At 41.9% G+C, this 23,532-nt stretch overlaps 3 protein-coding genes and 2 long non-coding RNA genes across 7 annotated transcripts; 2 read left to right on the top strand and 3 right to left on the bottom strand.

Annotated features, from left to right (window-relative positions):
- Positions 1-1,392: 1,392 nt before the first annotated feature.
- LOC127773124 (NAC domain-containing protein 67-like) lies at positions 1,393-2,832 on the bottom strand. The gene is made up of 3 exons (XM_052299152.1): positions 2,664-2,832; positions 2,243-2,556; positions 1,393-1,928 (listed from the first exon to the last, which is right to left on the bottom strand). Exons 1-3 carry the CDS (start codon positions 2,830-2,832, stop codon positions 1,485-1,487), a joined length of 927 nt encoding a protein of 308 aa, XP_052155112.1. The 3' UTR covers positions 1,393-1,484.
- Positions 2,833-9,788: 6,956 nt separating this feature from the next.
- Positions 9,789-14,923, top strand: LOC127773119 (beta-hexosaminidase 3-like). Of its 2 annotated transcripts, none has more exons than XM_052299144.1 (15): positions 9,789-10,118; positions 10,205-10,279; positions 10,479-10,514; positions 10,621-10,732; positions 11,402-11,472; positions 11,601-11,731; positions 12,033-12,098; positions 12,318-12,418; positions 12,623-12,682; positions 12,775-12,808; positions 13,164-13,262; positions 13,331-13,390; positions 14,046-14,296; positions 14,419-14,610; positions 14,644-14,923. In XM_052299144.1, the coding sequence occupies exons 1-14, from the start codon at positions 9,789-9,791 to the stop codon at positions 14,589-14,591; spliced, it is 1,599 nt and encodes a 532-aa protein (XP_052155104.1). In that variant the 3' UTR covers positions 14,592-14,610; positions 14,644-14,923. The 2 variants fall into 2 exon arrangements, with proteins under 2 accessions (XP_052155104.1, XP_052155103.1); XM_052299143.1 differs by having other exon boundaries at positions 14,419-14,587; positions 14,697-14,923.
- Positions 10,117-11,607, bottom strand: LOC127773125 (uncharacterized). Its single transcript, XR_008017511.1, has 4 exons — positions 10,960-11,607; positions 10,653-10,744; positions 10,458-10,546; positions 10,117-10,250 (listed from the first exon to the last, which is right to left on the bottom strand). It is a non-coding gene; the product is annotated as an uncharacterized LOC127773125 (long non-coding RNA).
- On the bottom strand, positions 14,155-15,820 carry LOC127773126 (uncharacterized). 2 transcript variants are annotated; one of them, XR_008017512.1, is made up of 3 exons: positions 15,408-15,707; positions 14,405-14,575; positions 14,155-14,290 (listed from the first exon to the last, which is right to left on the bottom strand). It is a non-coding gene; the product is annotated as an uncharacterized LOC127773126 (long non-coding RNA). The 2 variants fall into 2 exon arrangements; XR_008017513.1 differs by having other exon boundaries at positions 14,164-14,290; positions 14,395-14,575; positions 15,408-15,820.
- Positions 15,821-19,374: 3,554 nt separating this feature from the next.
- Positions 19,375-22,505, top strand: LOC127773122 (obtusifoliol 14-alpha demethylase-like). The gene is made up of 4 exons (XM_052299149.1): positions 19,375-19,520; positions 19,926-20,441; positions 20,892-21,232; positions 21,525-22,505. Exons 2-4 carry the CDS (start codon positions 19,938-19,940, stop codon positions 22,222-22,224), a joined length of 1,545 nt encoding a protein of 514 aa, XP_052155109.1. The 5' UTR covers positions 19,375-19,520; positions 19,926-19,937; the 3' UTR covers positions 22,225-22,505.
- Positions 22,506-23,532: the final 1,027 nt, after the last annotated feature.

Genomic DNA, 23,532 nt, shown 5'->3' on the forward strand with positions numbered 1-23,532 from the left:
ACGTCGATGCAACTCCTTGATGGCCTTCGACCCGCCTGCTGTTAGGTCAACTGGTGAGCGGGATCAGGAGGACTGGAGAAGGAAGGGTGAGAGTGCAGGTCGAGGGTGGGCTCAGCGCTGGCAGAGAGGTCGTACAACAACGTCGAGAGGAACGACATGGCCGGCAAAATGGGGAGTGGTTGGGCTGGCATACAAAGAGAGGGAGAAGGGGAGAATGTGTCATTAATATGTCCACCTTTTTTGTTTTTTTATATTAGATTGAAGTGCCTTGACATGTGGATCTCACGCTGACTCAGCCACCACGTCAGTCGGAACTGAGCACTATACTGCTTTGGAATCTCAAGTACACTGGTTTAGCAAATTGAGGTTCAGGGATGAATTTCAAAGTTGACGTCAACATGAGGAACCTAAAATGAACTAATTACATTTCCTAAAGCTTCTTTGGATGGGCCATAATTTGACAAAAAGTTCTTCAGGCCATAGATGTGGATCTTGAGGCCCATCTAAACTAGGCCCAAGAGGGAGGATCCCATACAGCCCATAATAAGGCCCAACCTAAGGCCCATTCGTTGCAACTGGGCTCCTCGCCAGCGACAAGTGCTGCTCCGCTGCAACCTCCCCAAACATATCATTGTCTAGGAAATTAAGAGTAGCAGATAGAGCCCCAACTCTTAAATTTAGCTTCAGAAGTTGAGTCTGGAGTGGAGTTATAGAGCTGCCTAAACCCAGCTCCACCTCTCTAATTCATTTTGTGAGAGAGCACCACCCCAGCTCCGCTCTCTTTTAGATAGAGCTGAAACTGTTTGGCTGAACTCTAGCTGTGCTAAATAGGCCCAAAAGCCTCGCCCTCCTACCGGCCAAGTTATAGAGCTAAGGTTGCGGGCGGCAAGTTTCAAACAGAGCCTTTGCTCAGCTAGCATGCGTTCTTCCCGAAACGTTTTAGGATGTGTTCAGATTGTGAGGTTTGGAACTAATCTGTCGTGCACGTAAAACGAAGTAAATAATTAGCGCACACTTCATTAAGTGTTATCTACTTTTTAAAAAATGAATTAATATAATTTTTAAAACAACTTTCGTAACTGTTTAGCTATTTAAAAAGGGTGCGTGCAAAAGACGATGAAGATGAGTTGGGAAAGATTGCTGCCGAACACAGCCAAAAGTACCGTGTAGCACAATAATTAATTTTGTTTTTTTATAACATCACGGTGCAAGATTGAGATGGCAAACTACAAAAGAAAGCCCTGCTTTATTTATGACACAATATGATGAAAATGCCAAAATACAAAGAAAAAAGTTACATAGCACACAAGGTTCTACAGACGGCATCCAAACCTAGTAATTATACAATTTTATTTTTGCTTTTTTCTTTGGCCTTCTTTTATTTCTTTTCTGGTTTTATTCTATCTGGTACAATAAATACTAAATTCACTCTCCAGCACAGATCAGAGCTATGGAATGATATGAAAATCACTCCACCACACAGTTCACTCCTGGGGTTGATCATTGCCAAAGAAATCCTGGTCCATCAGGTCCATGAGCATCTGCTCCATTTCCTGGTCGGTGAAGGTGTAGGCGCTGGTGTCCTCTTCCTCAAGGCGGCCATGGCCATCAGCAGCAGCAGCAGCAGTGCCATTGAGAGAGGAATTCCCAATTGTTGCCGCCGGTGGCTCAAGGTTAGGGATCGGCGGCAGCATCGATGGTGTTCCCTCCTGGTGCTCTTGGATGGTGAAGAGCATGTCGCCGGCGCCGGCGAACACGCCGCCGTCGTTCGTCGCACCCACCGGCAGCGGCGGGTAGTTGCCGGGCGGTGCCGCCGGCGGCGGCAGCGGCGGCGAGCACTGTAACCGTGAGACGACGTTTGATGGTGGTGCGGTGTTGTCCGGCTCTGGGGACTTGTTGAAGATCTTGCATAGCACCCACTCGTCTAGCTGCATATATACGCATATAGATCCATGATAACATGGTTAATCTATTGGTAAGATCAGTAAAAAAGGGGGAGATATTAAGCCTTGCATATTGATGAACTAACGATCGAGATCGACTAGGAATGGAATATGTACTCTGTTTTTTCTTTTGCAAGGAGGAGTGTAGTTAGTTTTTTCTACAAGTTACAGAAGTCGAATTTTGTCATGTATTACCTTGTCAAAGAATTTCATAACTAAACAGACAACACACTAAAAACAAAGGACCATTCTCTCAAGAAATAAAAATAATTTCTCAATATAGTTTGTGTTGTTTGTACCTTCACAGAAGGGTGTGCGGTGGATGAAGACAAGGATGGGTGGGAGGCAGTGGACCCTCCCGTGTTTGTGAGACGGTACTCATGCATGATCCATGTAGTCTTGGTTTCCATGGGCGGGCGGCCAACATAGAATACAAGTGCCTTCTTCATAGCTATAGGAGTGCTTTGCATGTTAGCAACTTGGACGGGCTTGTCAGTGCCGGTGGCCTTCCAAAAGCCTGACGCCGCTGAGCGACTAGGGCGCACACTATTGGGGTACCTGTGGTCACGTAGTGTAAAAAAGTACCACTCATGTTCCCCAAATAGAGCCATGGCTGCAACACCAATATCATTAACACATTGTGTATAGTAGTTGGTAAGTTCATCCATTCTATAATCAAGCATAAATATTAATGCACACTAGACTACACATATGGCTTACATGGAAGCTCCCACGGGTTGAAGTTGTATATTTCGACATCTGCGATTATGGGGATGGGGCACGATAGCCCGGTAGCACGCCTCTGGAGGTAGTTGATGACTAGTTCCTCATCGGTTGGATGGAAACGAAAACCCGTTGGCAAGACAGGCAAGGACAGCTGCATTGCCATGGATGAAATGAGGGCGCAATGCTAGCTATACTTGAAGATCCTAGTTTCTCTTATGGAGGATAGTGTGCAAAGATTGTTGGTCCTTTTATAGCAACTTCTCGGTGGGGTTGGTGAAAAAGGAAGTACACGTGCGACATCGAGTTGGGCCCCACCTGACTCATCTTTGCCTGGACCCCACATACCGGCGGAGTATCGACAAGAGGACTGACTCATTATCTCATCAATTTCTCTCTTTTTGGTGTGCGTCTTAGTTGTACAAGTGGTATGCAACAGATAGAGGTGATATGTAAAGTTTTGCATCATTGCATTTGATGCTTTGTTTTAGATATTGTTTGGTATACTTGATGGTCATGCCATGTCTTATTGGATTATTTGAGGAAATCGTGAAAAAAAAGTTCAAACCGTATTCTCTACCATGTGTAGGGGCAAGTAGGAAAAGAAGTGCAAAGCAGCATAGATAATATCCTAGCACCGCGCAGCACCAGCTGCATCTGCCATATGTTGACAAGGCGACTCTCTAGACCGACATGTAAAGATATCACACAAAAGAAGCATCCCTAGATGGACAAGCCTCATAGTACCCTGGCGCCACCACAACCTATTTTCCATGTGATTTTCATCTAAAGAAAAACCTTATGATAATCTATTATGCCATGATGAATGGTCTTCACAAAATGCCTTGATAATGGAGGAGTTAACCATAACGACAAAAATGCTAAAAACTAGAACAAAGGTGACTACAGACACTAGTGTTGTCACTACAAGAAAATTGCCTTTACAATACTGTAGAGGTATTTTAAAAAATATCTAATAGGTGTCTTATGGTGAATTATCTCTACAAACGAAGAGATATTTTATAAAATGCCTATAAGATGGTAGAGGCATTTTCTAGAAACATTAAATTGTACCACAAACATATGAAACCAGTCCAAAAAATAAGAATAAAATAGTTCCTTTGCGTTTTGTCATGCATTGAACTCATGGTCTCTTGGACGAATCATTTTTATCTTCAATGCACTAACCAACTCAACTCCATGTCATTAATTACTTGTATGTTTGTGCCCTTAGTTGCTTATATCTATTCATTTAGTACACATTATCATCCAAAAAGTGTCTCTACATAGTTTGAAATATCCCAAGAAAATGCCTTTACATATCAGGCGCAATTTACAGTGCCGAAAGAATGCCTCTACAAAATAGAATCTAATAAACTGAGCTGAAAATGTCTCCAGAGTAAAAGTTTTCTAGGCAATTTTTAAAGTGCCTCTATAAAGTGTCTCTATATGAGGTTTTTGTTGTAGTGTGTGAGTATTTTTAGTGCATAAATAAATAATCTCAAGATAAATGTTTTAAGACATCAACATTTCTTATAACCATTTCGAAGGTTCAATCTTACTCTCTTCGGTTAACAGATTTTCAATATATGATGCCGTTAGCTTTTTTACGTACATTCCTCTTACTAAAAATAATCTATGCAAATATAAAAAAAATTAAGTCATACTTTAAATAACTTGAATGATAAAATAAATCATAATTACATATTATATTTTTTAATAAGATGAATGATTAAGCATATGTCCAAATGTTAACTATTAAAAACCAAAGGAGCATTTTCATTGCAGACTGATTTTTTTTCTTTTATAAGCATTATTACCCACAAACTAGCAAAATGCCCACACTTTGCTACGAGTAAAAGAAAATATTAATAATATATCATGAACTTGTTTGCTTATTTGAATACATAATATTCACTTGATTCAAACAAACATTATACTATTATATAATATCAAGAAACATCAGGAACTAATTTGCAAAAAGTATAAAAGTTGGCAAAACCACAATCACCAGTGTCTTTCATAATAGTATATCTTTCATAATAGTATATATATTGCATGGGCTGTCCAAATAGTTGACAATAGCAGCATTTCCCATGACGTTCTGCGCATGCTGATGCTGCTATCGTAACATTATTCACAAAAATACACCCCAAAAGAAAATCTCGATCCAAAGAGGCCATGTAAATGAGCCAACGCACCTTTAAGAGAGAGGCTATACCGGTATGGAGTAATCGAAGAATTGTGTCGTGATAAAAGCTAGTAATGCTTAATGGTAGTAAAAATGGGGTAATATTTTTTTCTTATCAGGCAGAAAAAAAAACATACACAATTTTTTTTTAAAAAAACCTTATTAGTGGCTGATGTACTACATAAATTTAGACATACACATTCCATCACACTATATATCTTGTGTCTCCTCCAATTTTATTTTGTCTCAAGAAATGTCAATTGAATTAGAGACATCAAACTACTGAAACATGGGCTGGGAAAGTAGTCATATATAATGTATTTGATGTGAACACAGCTCTCAACGATACATAATGCTTTTGGTGCCTTGGTGCTCGCCGAGCAGCGCCTACACGCGGTGCACTAACGTGTAGGGCCTGTCGGCATTGTCCAGCTGAACCCCATCAAGGGATCCTTCCGGAAGGAATCAGATCCTCTGACGTCGGCCTTCTCGACGTTACTCTGCAGTCACACGATATCAACCATCCATCCGCGATCCTACGGTGGCTCGCGCATGCGCCTCTCCATCTGGCTCCCGCGGCGTAGGATCGCGCATGCGCCTCTCCATCTCGTTCTAGCGGGCTCTCTTTCTAGCTTGGAACACACGAGAACGCGTGACGCTGGGCCTCAGCCCAATAGGAGAACCGGAGTCCTCATTTTTTACCGCGAAACAACACCTTTGGCGGCACACGCCTCGCGTTTTTGGCGCGAGGACGAACCGGCGGCGGCGGCGTTGCTGAGGACGAGCCGTGGGGGGCGGCGATCGGGCTGGTTGGTTGTTGATCAAGCACAGGTGTGTTAATCTCGTTTTTCTTCTTCATGATTTGATTGCCTTCATCAAACCCTGCTATGTGTGCTCTGAGTTGATTATCTTCCACCTTCCCTCATTAGACTGTGTTGGAATACATCAAAGAACTTGAAATCTCTGAACAGACCATTTGTGCATATCTGAACTTGCAACAATCAGCATTACTGTTTATTCAATTCCAAGAAAATTTACAACACAATGTCATCTATGCAGTTTGCATGATTTTTGCTGCTCCTAGCCTACTATTTCTTCAACTTTGTCGGCCTGCAACACCTGTTGGCAAGACCCTGAGGCAGAGCAGAGCAGACATTCAGATTGCACATCACAGCAAGACCCTCCTAGGCTCCTCTGATCTGGGACGCACAGCAAGCTGTTGCTCCCTGATAATCAGAACATAGATGTGTCACTACAACAACGAACAACAAATTCCAACGAACCAAATGATATGAGATAACATACATTCATTCATCTGTAAATGGACTTCAGGTCGAGGATTTAGTTTAATAGGGAAATCGATCCAGTATAAATGAGATGCAGGGGCGCGTGGCCGCACGCCGCCGTGCCGGTGGCGGGCTGCTGGCGCTGGGCGGCCCATCGTCCATGCCACCACCGCCGGTGGCTAACGCGGCTGCTGGCGCTGGGCGGCTCGCCGTCCGCGCCGCCGCCGTCGGCTCTCGCGGCCCCGAGGGCGGCAAGCCACTGCGACGGTCCTCATGGAGCAGAACCAGCGGCTGCGGCGGGGAAGGAGGGAGGAGGCTGGGCGACGATGAATCCGGCGGCCGACGGCCAAGGGTCCGGTGCCTGGGGAGGAATTGCAGCGGATCTGCCATCCGGAAGGAGAGCCGCGAAGCCACACACATGAGCCATAACGGGGGGAGCCAGAATGAGAGGCGCACGCGCGAGCCATAACGGGAACCATCGTAGGATCACGGATGAATGGTTGATATCGCGTGACTGCAGGGTAACGTCGAGAAGGCCGACGTCAGAGGATCTGATTAACGGAACGTAATTGGGCTGTATATGGGCCAAGCTAGCCAAGTCCAAGCGAGGCCCAAGCAAGCAGAAGGGGCAGCATACAAAAGCAGCAGCAGCATTGTTGGAAGGCATCGAACAGAACACAGGCATCGGCGGCTTGGGCCACGGCGGCGGCGGCGTCCTGGTTCCGGGCTGGAACCTTGGCGATCTCTCTCCTCTGCCTCTCTTCGTACCTCTAGCTATCTCTCCTAGTTCTAGAAGCTTCCAGAACTTATATTCCCTAATTTCTTCTTTTCTTTTTCACCCCAAAACAATGGTTGCTTGTATGGTGGATCCTTGCTATTGAATTGGAGGAATTAGGTTCCTAACAGCTTGGCCAGGACCGCACCCCGACAGAGAGCCGCGACCCCAGTAGAGGGCCGCATAGTTTCGTCAGCTTTTGGCCAAGGAACGGGCGAGGAGCCGTGTTAGAGAGATGCCTCACCCCAAGCCGCCACCCCACGTCGGGAAGAATATGGAGAGGGGGTGGACTGGAGAGAAGGGCCGCGTCGATCCCGGCTACCGCCACCGCTTCGATCTGCCATCGCCGCGTCGGTCCACTCCGCCGGAGAGGGGAGAGGAGAGGAGAGGTAGTGGGAGGAGAACTCGAGCTGGAGAGGCGTGAAGTGGAAGAGATGTGGGGAGGGGGATTGGGTTTCAATGGGAACTGGGGAGAAGAGGGTGGAGGAGAGATTTTATATTAATTTCTAGATTTTGAGGTGTTTAGTATAAAATTTGAACTTCTATATAAATTGAAAAATTATGAGGACTAAAATGAAAAACACTAGAAGCTGAAATAAAAATGTAAGACTACCACTTAAAGTAACTAGCACTATAAGAAATTAGCTTTCTGGGAGTATTGTCCCATCCTACATGGCACTTGAGAGGGTACCCTGAGTTAGCCATGCCCTAATCATATATAGCCTGGATCAGTAGCCCAAGCTCTCTCTCTTTCTCTAAAATAAGAACGGATAAGATCTAATGGTCCTGATGGACTTGATTACGACGAGCCGCAGCTGCACATGGCCGCACCGCACGCAGTCGCACGCAACATTAACTGGACAGGCTAAGCTCTGTACTGACCAAAACCGGAGATTCCAGCAGCGTTACGGAAAGGCAACTGATTGTTGCTCTTCGGGATCGCGCAAAGCCCCAGGGTTTTAATTACTGTACATCGAAAGGGTTACAGCACCTCCGATGGTAATTCCAGTTAACACGGTAAAAAAATATTTAAATATTTAACTTTTTTATTTGAAATTGTTATTGAGCTTTTATTGTATCATAAGTAAGCCCAGTCATCATGGCAACCGACGGTAGGAGAAACCTGGTAGAATCTCCTGCGGAACTAATCTAGCACGAGATGTGAAAACTACTCTCGAACAGTAGTCCTTAATTATGAGTTCAGTAGTGCCTAACATGCTGGTTACAGCAAGATCAACCTTCCAGTTTAGGATGGTCACTCAAATGCAGGTTGCACCCCCTGCCTGATTATTAATGAATTTGTTTTCTGCAGGTCTGCAGATTACACATGCGGATGATCATCCTAAGCAAATAGAAGATCAGTCTCCCATCCCTGCCATGAAGCATTCTCTCACTGGCACATGGAAAAAGATTGGTCTGATTTTATTATTTATTAAGAGTTAGGTATTCCCTCCGTCCTTAAAAAAAAAGAATCTAGAACTGGGTATGATATATTCTAAGACAATGAATCTAGACAAATGTATGTCTAGATTCGTTACAGTAGAATGTATCATATTCGGTATTCGGTATTTGGTTGGTTTTCTATGGGATCGAGGGAGTAAACCAGAATGGAGTAAGCATAATCCGAGGCAGACCACGAGACCCAGCGAGTCACGAGATCAAGGACCATCACGTGTCAGTAGTCATGCACTGGACAGGGAGAAAAGGACATGTACATGTGATCTACCAAACCAATTACGCCAACAGATGCTCCCCCTTCTGTTACTGCTGCACACCGTAAATAGAGCTCCTGCCAACCAAAATCCTGAAAAAAAAGGAAAAACAAATCCAGCAACATTCGTTGTTATCATTTTTTCTCTGTCCCTATAATCTATTTTTATCATTTTTCCTAATGAGACATGCACTTACACATCACCCACGTACACTACCTACACACATGTAATCTACTGGTACGCTATTTTAACACACGTTCAAAGAGACGGAAGCTCAATGCTTTAAGCACACACAACTACACAAGACACAATCTTAAGTGATACTCCAACGCTCGGCATTTGTCAGTAAACTACTTTTACCTACCTGATAATGGCAGCTAGGCACACTCCCTTCCATTCCCTTAGTTCTTCTCCTCTGATCATTTCAGCAAAAAAGACTCCATTGTTAACAATATCATCACTCATCCAAAACATCCACATTTCTCTCCCCTACCCTATCCTACCAACCTAATTAACTACTACCTCTGTCTCAAAATATAGCAATTTTTAGCTATGAATTTAGACATTCATAAATAAAAATATTATATTTTAGGACGGAGAGAGTACCCTTCCTCCACATCCAAGCACAGATCTCTCCCTACACTAATACCACACCATCACATCACATGCTTGTGTTGTGGCTGCATTAGCCACCATTGTTACTGATGTTCTCTACTGCCACTGCTATCCACCTGTGCACTGCATAGTTTGGCACAATTCATAAAGGCAGCAGCAGCAGCAGCAGCAGCAGGAGCAGGATGCACTATAATCTTCTTCTTCTTGTTTTTCTTGCAAAAGGCGGGAAGGCAGAGGCAAAAGGGCGCTAAAAGTTGCGGCCTTTTCTTGCCCCCACCTAGTCGCTGGCGTGCACATTATTAAGCTCTTCCACTTCGGCACATCCCCAGATCAATCGGCAACGGCGTTTTTTTTCATCTTCTTGCTCCGGCGTGGTCTGGTCGCCGGCGTTACTGACGGCGACGGTTTTTGAAGCTGCATTCAAGTAGGTGCGAGATCCTCGTCGCAGTTAATATAATCTCTTAAAATTCTCCATGCGTTTCTTGCAGATTCTGCTACATATAGTAGGTATGAAGCCGTACCTGTCGGGTTTCTTGCAGGGATATGATGGCGCCGGCGATGGCTCTGAGGTTGCTGGTGGTGGCGGTGGTGGCGGCGGTGGTGTCCTGCGCCGTCGCCGCCGATGAGGGGAGCGTCGTCGAGGTGTGGCCAATGCCGGCGACGGCGAGCAAAGGCGGGCAGACGCTGCACGTCAGCAGGGAGCTCAGGATGACGGCGGAGGGGAGCAAGTACGCCGACGGGGAGGCCATCCTGAAGGACGCGTTCCAGAGGATGGTGACGCTGATAGAGCTGGACCACGTCATCAATGGCAGCTCCCAGGGCTTGCCGCTGCTCGCCGGTGTGAATGTCGTCGTGCATTTGCCCGGCGATGAGGTAAAGCCTTGTGAACTTGTGGTGCTACCCTTTTCTTTTTTTTTACCTTCTTGTGACCTGCATTTGGTTGATTTTTTCCTCTGCAGCTCAATTTTGGGGTGGATGAATCATACAATTTGTCAGTGCCTGCAACTGGAAATCCAATTTATGCTCAAATTGAGGTTAGTGATAAAAAAAAAGCTCTGCTAACTGTGCTGGCAACATGAAAGGTTGACAGAATATGACATCAGATGCTGACACTTTAACTGCAGACATTCTTCCTCTGAGAATTCACGGAAAATAATGAAATCGTGTTGCTTAGTTCTAGGAATTGTGACACTTTTTTTTTTTTGCTGTTACCTCACTGTGTCTTTATTGCAGGCCCAGACAGTTTTTGGAGCACTTCATGCCTTGGAGGTAACTTGGCATGGTTTATACACTCAATGCATCTGCATGATCATAGATAAAAAAGACAACACGATCACTTTCAGACAATCTAACAGTGTACCTTCTATCGTTGCAGACGTTTAGCCAATTGTGTAACTTTGATTTCACCTCAAGGTTAATTGAACTTCAGTCTGCCCCTTGGAGCATCACGGACATGCCCAGATTTCCTTATCGAGGGCTTCTTATTGGTGAGATATATTCTGAATATTGCATTGGTTTTGTCAACAACAGTTGTATCAAGGCCTTTAGGGTATTGTAATAAATATACTTGACTGTAACAGTAGCATCCAGATAGTTAATGTTGCTCACCCCCATAAGTAAAATTGTAAAAGTAACATACTCACAATCTACTGACCATATCATAAGCCTGAAACTAGAACTGAAAGCTAGCATTGATCCATGGGAGAAATAGTACCTTGTAACCTTCCTCCGTTGAACTCCTTTATCTTGTATTTGCTCTTGTACATAATGCTTTGAATTGTCCTTTTTTTTTCAGAACTTCTAGCAGGGACCATCCCTATTGTTCCATTAATATAAACCCTTACAGCTATCAGAAGTTTTGAACCAAAATATATTCCATTTCTTCATAATCTCTTTTCCATTTGTTCACAAGTCCTTTTTCCTTTTTGGTGTTGTTAACCACCATCATGAATAATTCTAAGATGGGAGCTCATACTTACTCCACATGTTCCATACTAGGCTTATATGAAGAACAGTAAATATTGTGCATGTAAAAATAGCGTCTGATATCTCTTTCTTTTAAAGGATTTATTTTATGCATCTACTATTGTCCTCAAATAGTTTGAGGAAAGATAATACCTGATCTTTTTTTAACTCAATGCACTGGCATCCTACAGATACTTCAAGGCATTACCTTCCTGTCCCAGTAATAAAAAGCGTAATCGATTCAATGACCTACAGCAAGTTGGTAGGTTTGATCTTTTCACAAGAAACCAGTATCTTGATTGATAATTCTCTCCATTGCAATGGCCCTTCTCCAGATATTCCTTTAGTTTTAGTTGCATCATATAATCTGCTTACTCTATCATCATGCAGAATGTTCTTCATTGGCATATCGTGGATGAACAGTCATTTCCTATAGAAATACCTTCATACCCAAAATTATGGAATGGTGCATACTCTTACTCAGAGAGATATACAATGGATGATGCTATCGACATTGTTCAGTGAGTTTTTCTGTCTTTCATTTTTCATGTGAAAAGAGCAGAGTTTAGCAAATATCACTCTAAGGTTATGGCTGGACATAGGAATTTATTTACCTTCACTATGAAGTAACAGGAGCTAAGAGCATGCAGTAAAACCACGTTAAGTAATTTATATAAATATTGCAAAGGGAACTCAGCAGAAAATAAAAAACAAAACTCTAAAACCCATTCCTTCTTTGGAGAATGATGTGAACAATTTAGAGATCAGTTAGCTATGCTGTTGTATTTAACCAAGGTAAGATAACTTATCAATAATCTGCAGGTATGCTGAACGACGAGGTGTCAATGTCTTAGCTGAGATTGATGTTCCTGGCCATGCTCTCTCATGGTAAGTATTTAATATGCCAATGCTGTTCTTCTCTAGCATATGCTCCATGACTATTCAGGTTTTACTGATGAAAACCTGAATCCTTTGTTTTTGTTGTACTCATGGTATACCTTTTAAATCCAGAAAGCACAGTGCCTTACGGATGAAGTTATTTAACTAGATATGACAGTAGGAATATCAAAAGGTTGTAAATAAATTGCGCATTTCTTTTTGTTTTAGGGGTGTTGGTTATCCGTCGTTGTGGCCATCAGCTACTTGTAAAGAACCACTTGATGTCAGCAGCGAATCTACATTCCAAGTGATTAATGGAATTCTTTCAGGTAATTCATGGTTTACCAACAGAAATCGCGTTATATTTTGAGTGGCACTTTTATTACTTTGAAAGAGAAAGAAACAGCCGTTTATATTATACTTACCAACAAAAGGAAAAAAAAGCAGTTCAACGAACCGAATAATGAATATATTGTAAAAAAAATTTGATGATCTTGTATAATATTCACTAATAACTTTTGATGCTCTTTCAGATTTCAGCAAGGTTTTTAAGTTCAAGTTTGTCCATTTGGGAGGTGATGAGGTCAATACAAGTAAGTCTGCAAAAGTATCTCCCCTGCAGAGCAGCAGATCTCATATCATATAGTAGTTTAGTAATCTAATAATTACTCACTATGAATTTCAGGTTGCTGGACTTCCACACCACGCGTTAAAGCATGGTATGCTCTTATCTAGAACTAGTATAAAGAATAAGAGCAACAACATACTTGATATGCACTTATTGACAATATTTTCTCTTTATTGTAGCAAAATACCCGAGCCTTGGAACAGATTAAAAAAAAAAGAACTAAACATGAAAATTATATATGTTTCTGAGGCCAAAACATTTTGGAACCAAGCATCAACCCATAAATAACCATGACATATGCATTATCATCTATTTTTCTACCTGCAGAAGATCCCACCAATTGTAGATGTGTTGGTGATGGCCGACTCACCACCATCACCAGATCCTTTTGTAGCAGAGATGATCAATCATTTGATCTAATCTGAAGTATTTTTCCTGGTGTGCAGGTTGGCCCAACATGGTATGAAAGAATCTGATGCCTACAGATATTTTGTATTGAGAGCTCAAAAGATAGCAAAATCACATGGCTACGAAGTTATTAACTGGTATGTGACTTGGTTTTGCAGATCTAGATCTTTCAAATAGCTGTTGATACACTTTCTTGTCCTTGTAGGGAAGAAACCTTTAACAACTTTGGAGACAAACTAGACCGCAGAACTGTGGTGCATAACTGGTATTTCCTAACTGCCTCTTGATTGTCATTATATAAAAAATTATCAGCATCCTTGTTAGGAAAAGAAAATAAAACAAAGTTGTATGCTCTTGCCAAATTATATTGTCATGCCGATTATAAGAAACAATGACCACATTTGCCAAATCTCAAATATAGCACATTCTCATTTGAAGAAGGCAAAGATCACCAAGCTGGAATATGTCATTAGATATTTCTAATATTTGGTCCTGCGACCATATGTTATGCTTACATTGGATGGTATTTGTCAATTTATACATCATTGTGATGGCACTAAATTTCTCTTTGAACAAATTAGTTTGCATAGTTTGTTTACACGTCAGTAAATGCCCATTCATAGAGAACAATTTATGGTAGTATCTGTATTTTGCACTGTCCAACAAGTAATATAAAACTAGAGGAATGTTTGTAGTTTAAACAAGGAAATTTATTGAAGTTTCCATCAAAAAAGGAAATTTATTGAAGTAATGGGATTGCAAACATTTATTAAGAAAAGGTGAAAGGATTGCAAGAAAAGTTTCAATACCATTATATAGTGCAGTTTCTTCTCCTAATTAGGAGGACCCAGCCAGAAATCATCTGTTTGTGCAGCTATTGGAAATTAACAGCTAGTATTTTTCACCACAAATTATAACAGGCTTGGAGGTGGAGTTGCAGAGAAAGTTGTTGCTGCTGGTTTGAGATGCATTGTGAGCAACCAGGATAAGTGGTACCTAGATCACTTGGAAGTTACATGGGATGGATTTTATATGAATGAACCACTGAGAAATATCAAGAACCCGGCACAGCAGAAGTTGGTTCTTGGTGGTGAGGTATGCATGTGGGCTGAACACATAGATGCGTCTGACATTCAGCAAACCATTTGGCCACGTGCTGCAGCAGCTGCAGGTATAATCAGATACATGACTTCTCACTCTTATATACTCGATTAGCTAGAATTCGTAAACTTTTATCCCAAAATAACAGAAAAGTTTTTCTTATCTCACCAAAACTCACTTGTTAATTTGAAGAGCGGTTGTGGACTCCGTTTGAGAAGCTTTCAAAGGAGTGGGAAATAGCAGCGCTCAGCGCAAGACTGGCACGCTTCAGGTGCTTGCTGAATCATAGAGGGATCGCTGCTGGACCGGTAACTGGTTATGGACGTTCCGCGCCAGCAGAGCCAAGCTCCTGTATAAAGCAGTAGGATATCCAAAGCAGATAAATATTATTATTATTATTATTATTATTATTATTATTATTATTATTATTATTATTATTATTATTCATATTGGACTGAAAATCATTTCAGACACCCATTTAACCGCTGTAAGCAGAAGCAGTCAAAGGAAAAGGCTGGGGCCAATGTAACTGAACTCTGAGTTACAAGAGAGTGTTTCAATAATATTGCATTCTCATTTTCATGTAGTAATTGTATCCCTGTGAGATATGCTATCCTGTTTTACCCTTGGTGTAGAATTGGCATGTGCAAAGATTTTGTCCCATTCCATAAACAAAACCAAACATGTTAGCAACTTAGCATACTGTTGCAGTTCAGATACTGATAATTTCTCCTGCACATGAATATACCTATCTGTTACTTCAGAATTTAAGAGTAAACTCTTGGAATTGGTAACCAATGGTCTTGTATTCCACTATGGGTGCTGTAATTCTATTAGAATTGCTAGCTAAAAAATCTACATGGTTTAACGCTAATCAATAATAAATATCCCATCATCTTATGTTCTATTTTCATCCATTTTTATTTTTACCTTTTTCTTTAACAAAGTTATGGCTACCTGTCTTACAATAGAAACCAGAGATATAATCCATTTTCATTATCCAAAAAAACTCAAAAGTAAACATTCGTACTGCATCTAGATCTAGCGCAGATCAATCAAAAAATATGTTCAGGGAGAGGACTGCAAGGAGCAAACCTACAAAAGCTACTCCTAAATCAGAGATGTGGGAAAACCGATGAAGAAGTGAAGGCTAATGAGGAGGCTTAAAACGAGAGATAAACCTGCTGGTCTGGAACACTGCTAGCTGGCGGAGGTACGAGGCTGGCCTCTCCACGGTGGCCGCCGGCGATGCCTCCACCACGCCGCCAGCGGCCAGCCGGCTCACGCATTTGCGCCCGTGTAGCATGCCTGCGGAGACAGGCGAGGAAGATAGAGCGCGGAATCAGTTACATGACCACCTAGGTGGCCGGCGAGATCGGCGGCGACGGCGAGGTCGGGCGGCGGCGGGAAGGCGTCGACGGCGGCAGGGGTTTTTGCCGTGATTAGTAAGGGGAGGGGCTTAAACGGTAAATACAGGTTAAAGCAGGGGCTCTTCCGTAAAATTATAGCTCGATCCGCATCACGAGATGTTATGATCCGACGGTCCATGTGGACCCGTAGACCCAACCTGGGCCGCACAAGTACGGGTTTGGGTAGGCCTTAGCCCACAGAGGTTTTTGGGCCGCCGAATTCGTACCCACAAAGGCCACAATAAGGAGCAGGGCCCAGTTTGTGGGCCACCATGCGCGCCCACAAGCATAATCTCCATCAAAAATCGGATTAGGCCCGGTTTCTTACGGCTTGCGATTATTATAATCTAGATTATTGAGTCAGATTACTATAAACTAGATTATTATAATCTGTAGTAGAATAAGCGGTTAGTTGTTTCTTTCCTAAATTATTAGAGCCTAGATTATTGGGTTTGCAAGTCTAAAAAGGAAGTGGGGTGGCATGGTGGGTAATTTTTCACCCAATAATCTAGAAAAAGCTCACCTAAATGAGCTTATCAGATTATAATAAGTTGGGCTCCAGATTATAATAAGCTACTTCAATAAGTTGTCTGTTTCTTTCAGCTTACACTTAATAATCTGGATTATAATAATCTCAAACTGAAAGAAACAGGGCCTTACAGGACGACCAATGTATGTTATGTCAGGTCGAGATCGATAATTCGATTTTCCATCTCCATTCCATCAATTGAAGCATCACCATGTGTATGTGACGTAAAATCAAAGCAGAAGATAACGTCAGAAGGTAACTGAACTGTAATCTCTAAATTCACTCATACGTCCAGATCTTAGACGCCACCATTACAATCAGAGCTGATCCAACGCTAATACCCACCATTACGGAACTTCCAATACGACGTCTTTAAGGCCATCCCCAACTCAGAAATTATCTAGTAGTTTCCATACTTGTCATGTCATATAGACACCATGTGTAGAAACTATGTTTTTAATGGATGATGTCTTCAAATTAAATTCTCATCCAATCCCCTCTCTTCTCTCTCATTTTATCCACCTATCCCCTTAATTTTATTCTTGGTTCTTGTGTAGAAATGGTTTCTTGCATGAGAAATTGTTTCTTCATCTTTTTACCTCTCTCATCATTAACTCTCTTGCCACATAGGATTTTTGTTTATGTGTCAATATATATAATGCTATAGAAACTAGATGACATGGAGGGTTGGGATTGCCTAAGAAGATCACATCTACAATATCGTCATCAATACTCCAAACATCCGTACTAGGTTTTGACCCGGAGACTATCCCAAGGCACAAAGGTGAGGGATGAGGCGTCAGTGACATCGCATCTAGGAAGGTGTATGGCGTCGACAAGCATCGCCGATGTCGGTGTTTGTAGCGTTGACAGCCCTGGGCCCTAGACCTGCGGTGATTTGAACTCGACCTTCTCCTTAGCATCGAATGGCATCTGCGGCAGACAATAAATATTTGATGTTCAAAGACCGAGCGCTTGCTCGGGTGGCAAGCGTCGCCGGTGGGCACGCAGCCCGCGAGCGTTCAAACCCCAGGTTCGACACTCGTGCTCGCCTGGGGGGATTTTCCCCTCTTTCCCCGGGACTGACTACGGTTGGTCCTGGCTAGGTAATAGGGTACACACGCGTGCGCGTTCAGTGGGACTGCACGTTTCCCGTGCACTGAGGTCTAGTGCCTTCAATCTCATTCCTAGCGTGCGTTAGGGACGCGTAAAAAGTGATACAAACTTTTAAAACTTTGATCATCAATAATTCTCAAATACTTACTTGAAATGCTATATATAACTTTTTCCATGAAAAGCACTATCATACCATCTTAAAGTTATTAGATTTTATAAAATTGTAATTTATACATTTATTCTAAATATACAGAAATTAATAATCAAATTCCCAAAATTGTATCAAATATTGTCTAGAACGTCAAATATTTGTTTTGATTAGAATAGAATGACAAATATTTATCACTGCTAGGAGTACCATACTTTTTCATAAGACATGTTGTGTGTAGTCATAAGACATGATAGGAGTATATTATAATGAATATGTACTTTTGTAATAGTTTGATATAGTTTCACAAAATTTTGTCAAAAAGTAATAGTGACCATAACTAATCCATTAGCAGGACACGTTGACTTCTTGGCGTCTCGATCTGGTTTCCGTATTTTCCGCATCTACCGCACACTAATCAATCACGCAAGAATATTATAGGAGGTGGTGGCTTTTATACGACCATTTCCAATGTGGTGCACACCTGCACGGCTACACCCAAGGCAGCCAGCAGGTAATAGTTGGAGACCTTGTTTTGCAGCACGGTTGCGAACGCTGCCTGTATATGATTAGAAAAAGACAATTGTCAATTCTGAAAATCGGTAAGAGAAAAATGTAGCGCACAAGACCGAAATTAGACGGATGCAGGATTAAAAAAGGAAAACCTAATCGGACATAAGACTTTCTAACATTGCCCATATTCATATATATGTTAATAAGTCTAGACACTATGTGAATATGGATAATGCTAGAAAGTTTTATAACCTGAAACGAAGGTAATAAGACCCTAATCCTATTTGGGGATTGTATCCACCGGGAATTGTATGGATCTGATGATCTAATCGTGACTTATCTCGCCATCTGTCTTTGGAGGGCTTCCTGTCAATCTTATATAGGTTGGGGGCAGGATTACAAAGAGGAAAACCTAATCGGACATGACATCAGTTTTCCAATTTATCACATGATAATACTCGATCGATATTATAGGTCTTGTCATATAACACAAGGCAACATTACGATCAAGTCATACTCTTCTATTACATAGTACATGGATCTGACATACCTCCTATATCTAGTCGAACATGAAGGCCGTGTGAATACCCGGTACCTTCCACGGTAATGATCAAATATGCGCATTACATATATATCAAATATGTTGTTGATTTCTATGCAACTTTTGAAACTCCCAACCATAAAAGAATTCTAAAATACTTAATTTGAAAACTTAAAATTGGTATGCATATTCTTGTCTTGAATTACTTTTGTAACCTCATAAACTTATTGTATATAAAAAGTATGGTCGTCAGAGTTACATCCCCGAAGACCGAAAAAATAGCAAACGACATATTTGTGACATGAGCAGCGAGGCTATACCCACCTAAATTGTCCATATTGGCATATTTTCTAATTCAATCAGTTGGACATATATATTTTGATTATCCTTCGGCGACTAGCTAACTCTAAATGGAACTGGTTCTGTTTTTTCACCTAAGCGTATGTCTACTCTCTTGTTTGTTATCTCAAATACTATTTAAATAGTTATAAAAAATCTATAAAAAAGGGACAATATTGGTACATAATTTATCTATCATCTTGCAAAAAATCAACTTCAAATTTGATAAGAAAACAAATTACACCCTGAGTAGTATAAGTACTATTCAGTCAGATTTGATTTTTTTTTCAACTTGTTGAGGTCAAATTTAAACTTGTATGTTAGCGTAGTGATATCTCACATAATTATCTACGTTATCAAATTATTCCAGAAGTTTCATAACCATAAACAAAACATGATTTCCCAATTCTAAATTGATCAATAGTCAATCATACAATGTACTACACAGTAGCAGGTTAGGAGCCTGTATTATTTATGTGGGCATGTGTCACGCAAGCTAATACTTAGTTTGGTTTCTGTTGACTTATACTAGTAGGCTATTACAAGAGATTGACAATCCACTTCATCTTTGATTAGATGCTTCCTGAAGGTGCTGTTTCCATCACTGCAGATTATATAGTTCAGAGGAGGCTATTTCTGCTAGCTTACATGAAGACCACAGTTCTGCCAGGTTGAAGAATAGCTTTGTATTCAGTTCAGGTATGCTCTGTTCTCAATTTCGCTAATTAGATGACCCGATTCTTTGGTTATTAGCTGTCGAACTTTATACTGGAGTTTTCATCATTCTGCATCCATTAAGCCGTGGATTTTGGTCAGATTACACCTAGTTTTCGATTTGAATGCAGCATGGTTTTTATCCCATGAATTATTTACATGATGAACAGAAATTTGTCATATGGATTAGATTCTCATTTTCTTCTGCGAAAAGAGCCAATTGATGCTCTCTCTCTCTCTCTTTCTTGTGCCTGCTTACTAAGCTTCCCATCATCGCACATGCACAATTGGTTGGAAACTACACTTAAAACCAAGATGAGAGTTCAGAGTCATTTTCATCTTCTTGTCGCATTTCCAGGCTACTTAATTGTCTCCATGTTTTACCTTCAGGCTACAACAAACATGGAGTTAACTAGTAGCAGTGCCATGTGGCTTGCCATGGCCATTCTTGCCATCACTGCAGCTCTCACCAAGATTGCATTAGGAGGAGGAAGAAGAAGATGCCTATCTGAATCCTCTGATCTTACCTGCAAAACGCCACCTCCTCCACCCGTTGTGAATTGCATCGCTCTCCTAGGGCTCCTGCCTGCTCTCTTCAGAGGCGATGTGCCAGCCACGATGCAGCAGCTGTACGCGAAGTTTGGCAGCGTGTTCACCGTAAGCGTGGCCGGATTGCTGAAGGCGACGTTCTTGGTCGGACCGGAGGTCTCGGCTCATTTCTTCCAAGGGTTGGAATCGGAGGTCAGCCATGGCGACCTGTTCGAGTTCACGGTGCCTATGTTCGGCAAAGAGGTCGGCCATGGCGTAGACAACGCCACCCGGATCGAGCAGGGTCGATTCTTTGCTGAGGCACTGAAGCCGGCCAGGTTGAGGATCCATGTTGATCCCATGGTTCAAGAGGTTGAGGTAAGCAACAGTGCAATTGTAATTAGCAAGTGTTATGATTATGTTTGCCTCCAAATTTAAGATAAATCTGGTCTATTGTGTTACTTTCGTATGCCCAAAATCTATTATATTCCAATGTTGGTCAAAGTCAGGTTGGGTTAGTTGCACGGATTCTAGAACGACACTTACTTGTGAGTTAGTTGGAGGTGTAAGTTTCTAATTTTATAAGATCTGAAGATTAGCTTACACATGATCACTTTAATTATAATGCGGAGTTGGAGAGTTCTGCCAAATAGGCCTTAAGTGATTTTTTTTTATGCGCGGTAACTCCGACCCCGACGGTTTGGGAAACCTGACTACAGTTGGATGACACTTTTGAGATGATTAATTAGATCAAGATTTGTACATACGGCACCCAGTCATTACAAGCTTCAGTAACTTACAATTTGGCATCACCTACATGTTCTGCAGGACTACTTTGCGAAATGGGGGCAACACGGCACGGTCGATCTGAAACATGAACTAGAGCAACTACTACTGTTGATCTCAGGCCGATGCCTCCTCGGCAAGGAGGTGATGGGGACGAAGTTCGACGAGGTCTGCAACCTGTTCCGCGATATCGAGGGTGGCGTGAACCTGATGAGCGTCTTCTTCCCCTACACCCCACTCATCCCTTCCAACCGCCGCCGCGACATGGCGCGCGAGAGACTCCACGCCATCTTCTCCGACATCGTGAGATCCCGCAAGCAGCAGCAGGGAGATCAGGAGGAGGTCAATGACAAGGACGTGCTCCAGAGTTTTATCGATTCCAGGTCAGGGTTTTAAATCTCCCTCCATAACTACCACTATCTCTCTCGCTATAGCTGTTTGAGAAGGGTTCTATCTATTTGCTCTCATGTACTCCCTCCGTTTTATATTATAAGATTTTCTAGCATTGTCATATCTAGATTCATTAACATATATATAAATGTGGGCAATGCTATGAAATGGAGGAAGTACAAATTAGCCGCTATAGCTCCATTTAGCCTACTATAGTTGCCGCTATAGCTGTTTGAGAAACTAACCGCTAAATGCCTTAAACCACTATTTAAAATTTTGTTCCAGGTACAAGGCCGATGGTCGCGCCACGACAGAGGCGGAGGTCGCTGGCCTCATCACCGGCGTTCTCTTCGCCGCGAAGCACACGAGCACCCACACCAGCGTCTGGACCGGCGCTCGCCTGCTCACCCACGAGAAGTTCCTGGCCGCGGCCGTCGACGAGCAGGATCAGATCGTCAGAAAACACGGCATCATCAATGGCAGAATCGTCACAGATCACTATGGTTTCCTGATGGAGATGCACATGCTGCACATCTGCATCAAGGAGACGCTCCGGCTGCACCCTCCGGCGCCGATGATCGTCAGGACAGCCCTCAGGCAGTTCACCGTCCGGACGAGAGAAGGCCATGAATACTGTGTCCCGGCAGGGCACACCATGGCTAGCCCTATAGTGATCAGCAACCGTGTGCCTTACATCTACAAGGATGCTCACCTGTATGATCCAGACAGGTTTGGTCCTAGAAGAGAGGAGGACAAGGTCGGCGGGAAATTCTCTTACACATCTTTCGGCGGTGGAAGGAACAGCTGCGTCGGCGAGAACTATGCTTACATGCAGATTAAGGCGATCTGGAGCCATTTGCTGAGAAACTTTGAGCTCAAATTGTTGTCTCCATTTCCTAAGACGGACTGGAGTAAGCTTGTGCCTGAGCCCCAAGGGAAAGTGATGGTAAGTTACAAGAGAAGGCAATTGCTTCCTACCTCTTAACCGATAAGGTGAAGTTATGTACTTACTAGATACGGTGAAGTTATGTACTATTAATATATATAGAAAGTATAGATATGTGCCAATATGTATGTTAGGAAAAGAAAAGGAAATATAACTCAGAGGAGCTGGCTAGCTATACTCTTCTAAAAGAAGGCAATGGTGGTGGTAGTGAATCTGCCAGACTGCCACACCACCAAGTCTATGTTATATTTTCTTACCAACTAATCCTTATGTACTTTTATATTACAAGATAGTCATTCTACACATTGTGGCTATCTATTTCATCCCTAAAATCAAGTTTATCTACAGGGACGAGTGCATGCATATAATTCAAATTAATTCATAGCAAAGCACAGACATTTAAATTTCAAAGAAACACACTGAGTTCGTGTTTCGAACCAAGGGAAGCAGCCTGAACCAAACATGTGGACAAAAGCAGTCGGCATGTCTGCATTTGCGATTGTAAATTGTACATGTGGAGAAAAAAAAAAGCGTGGATGAGGAAAGGGGAGTGCCCAAGCTTCTGTACAAAGCAGTAGATTATTGAAAGCAGTTAAATATTAAAGAACTTTTACGGTACAATATACCATTAGTATATATTAGGAGTATATAGAAGGGCATGTTAAGAATTTGATAGAAAATGAAACAACACTTTAGTAATTTTTGTTTTAGATTGAATCTAATTAGGAGTACCCGGTTCTGGATCTTATCATGCGCTAGGAGAGGAGCATCTTGAGCGCTATTTGATGACGAAGCACGTGACGATAGCACGATTTGATGATAGAATAACAAAGAAAAGACAAAATTACCCTTTCAAACTTTATACTGCAATCTAATTAACTAAAAAAATCAAATCAATCTACACTGTTAGATCATATATACTAGCAGTATATTGTACTGTAAAAGTCCTCAAATATTATTCATATTGGACCGAGAATCATTTCAGACATCCATTTAACTGCTGTGAGGAGCAGTCAAAGGAAAAGGCTGTGATCAATGTAACTCAGCAATTCTCTGTTCAAAGAAAGTGTTTCAACAACATTTATTGTCATTTTCATGTGGTAGTTTTATCCTTTGAGATTTGTTTCCTGTGTTTTAGTCTTGGCACAAGAGTCATGTGTAAGATTTGGGGCATGCTTGATTCAGCTTAATAATTAGAGTGAGCTACTATCTCAATTTTTTTTAGCACACTATTAGTTTCCCGAGCTGTTAAACAGTGGTTTCTTTTTTAAAGTAAAAAAATACTTACAAAATAAATCCATTTTCAATTTTATAATAATTAATACTCAATTCATTATTCATCGTTTG

Source organism: Oryza glaberrima, chromosome 5 (assembly GCF_000147395.1).
Source record: "Oryza glaberrima chromosome 5, OglaRS2, whole genome shotgun sequence".
Classification (NCBI taxonomy): domain Eukaryota; kingdom Viridiplantae; phylum Streptophyta; class Magnoliopsida; order Poales; family Poaceae; genus Oryza; species Oryza glaberrima.

Coding starts and splice junctions, on each gene's coding strand:
- LOC127773122 (XM_052299149.1), top strand. CDS start 19,938: ATGGAGTTAACTAGTAGCAGTGCCATGTGGCTTGCCATGGCCATTCTT. Junction 20,442..20,891: donor CCATGGTTCAAGAGGTTGAG/GTAAGCAACAGT, acceptor CATGTTCTGCAG/GACTACTTTGCGAAATGGGG. Junction 21,233..21,524: donor CAGAGTTTTATCGATTCCAG/GTCAGGGTTTTA, acceptor ATTTTGTTCCAG/GTACAAGGCCGATGGTCGCG.
- LOC127773124 (XM_052299152.1), bottom strand. CDS start 2,832: ATGGCAATGCAGCTGTCCTTGCCTGTCTTGCCAACGGGTTTTCGTTTC. Junction 2,557..2,663: donor CAACCCGTGGGAGCTTCCAT/GTAAGCCATATG, acceptor TTGGTGTTGCAG/CCATGGCTCTATTTGGGGAA. Junction 1,929..2,242: donor CCGCACACCCTTCTGTGAAG/GTACAAACAACA, acceptor GTATATATGCAG/CTAGACGAGTGGGTGCTATG.
- LOC127773119 (XM_052299143.1), top strand. CDS start 9,789: ATGATGGCGCCGGCGATGGCTCTGAGGTTGCTGGTGGTGGCGGTGGTG. Junction 12,099..12,317: donor CCTGGCCATGCTCTCTCATG/GTAAGTATTTAA, acceptor TTTTTGTTTTAG/GGGTGTTGGTTATCCGTCGT. Junction 13,391..14,045: donor AGAACTGTGGTGCATAACTG/GTATTTCCTAAC, acceptor AAATTATAACAG/GCTTGGAGGTGGAGTTGCAG.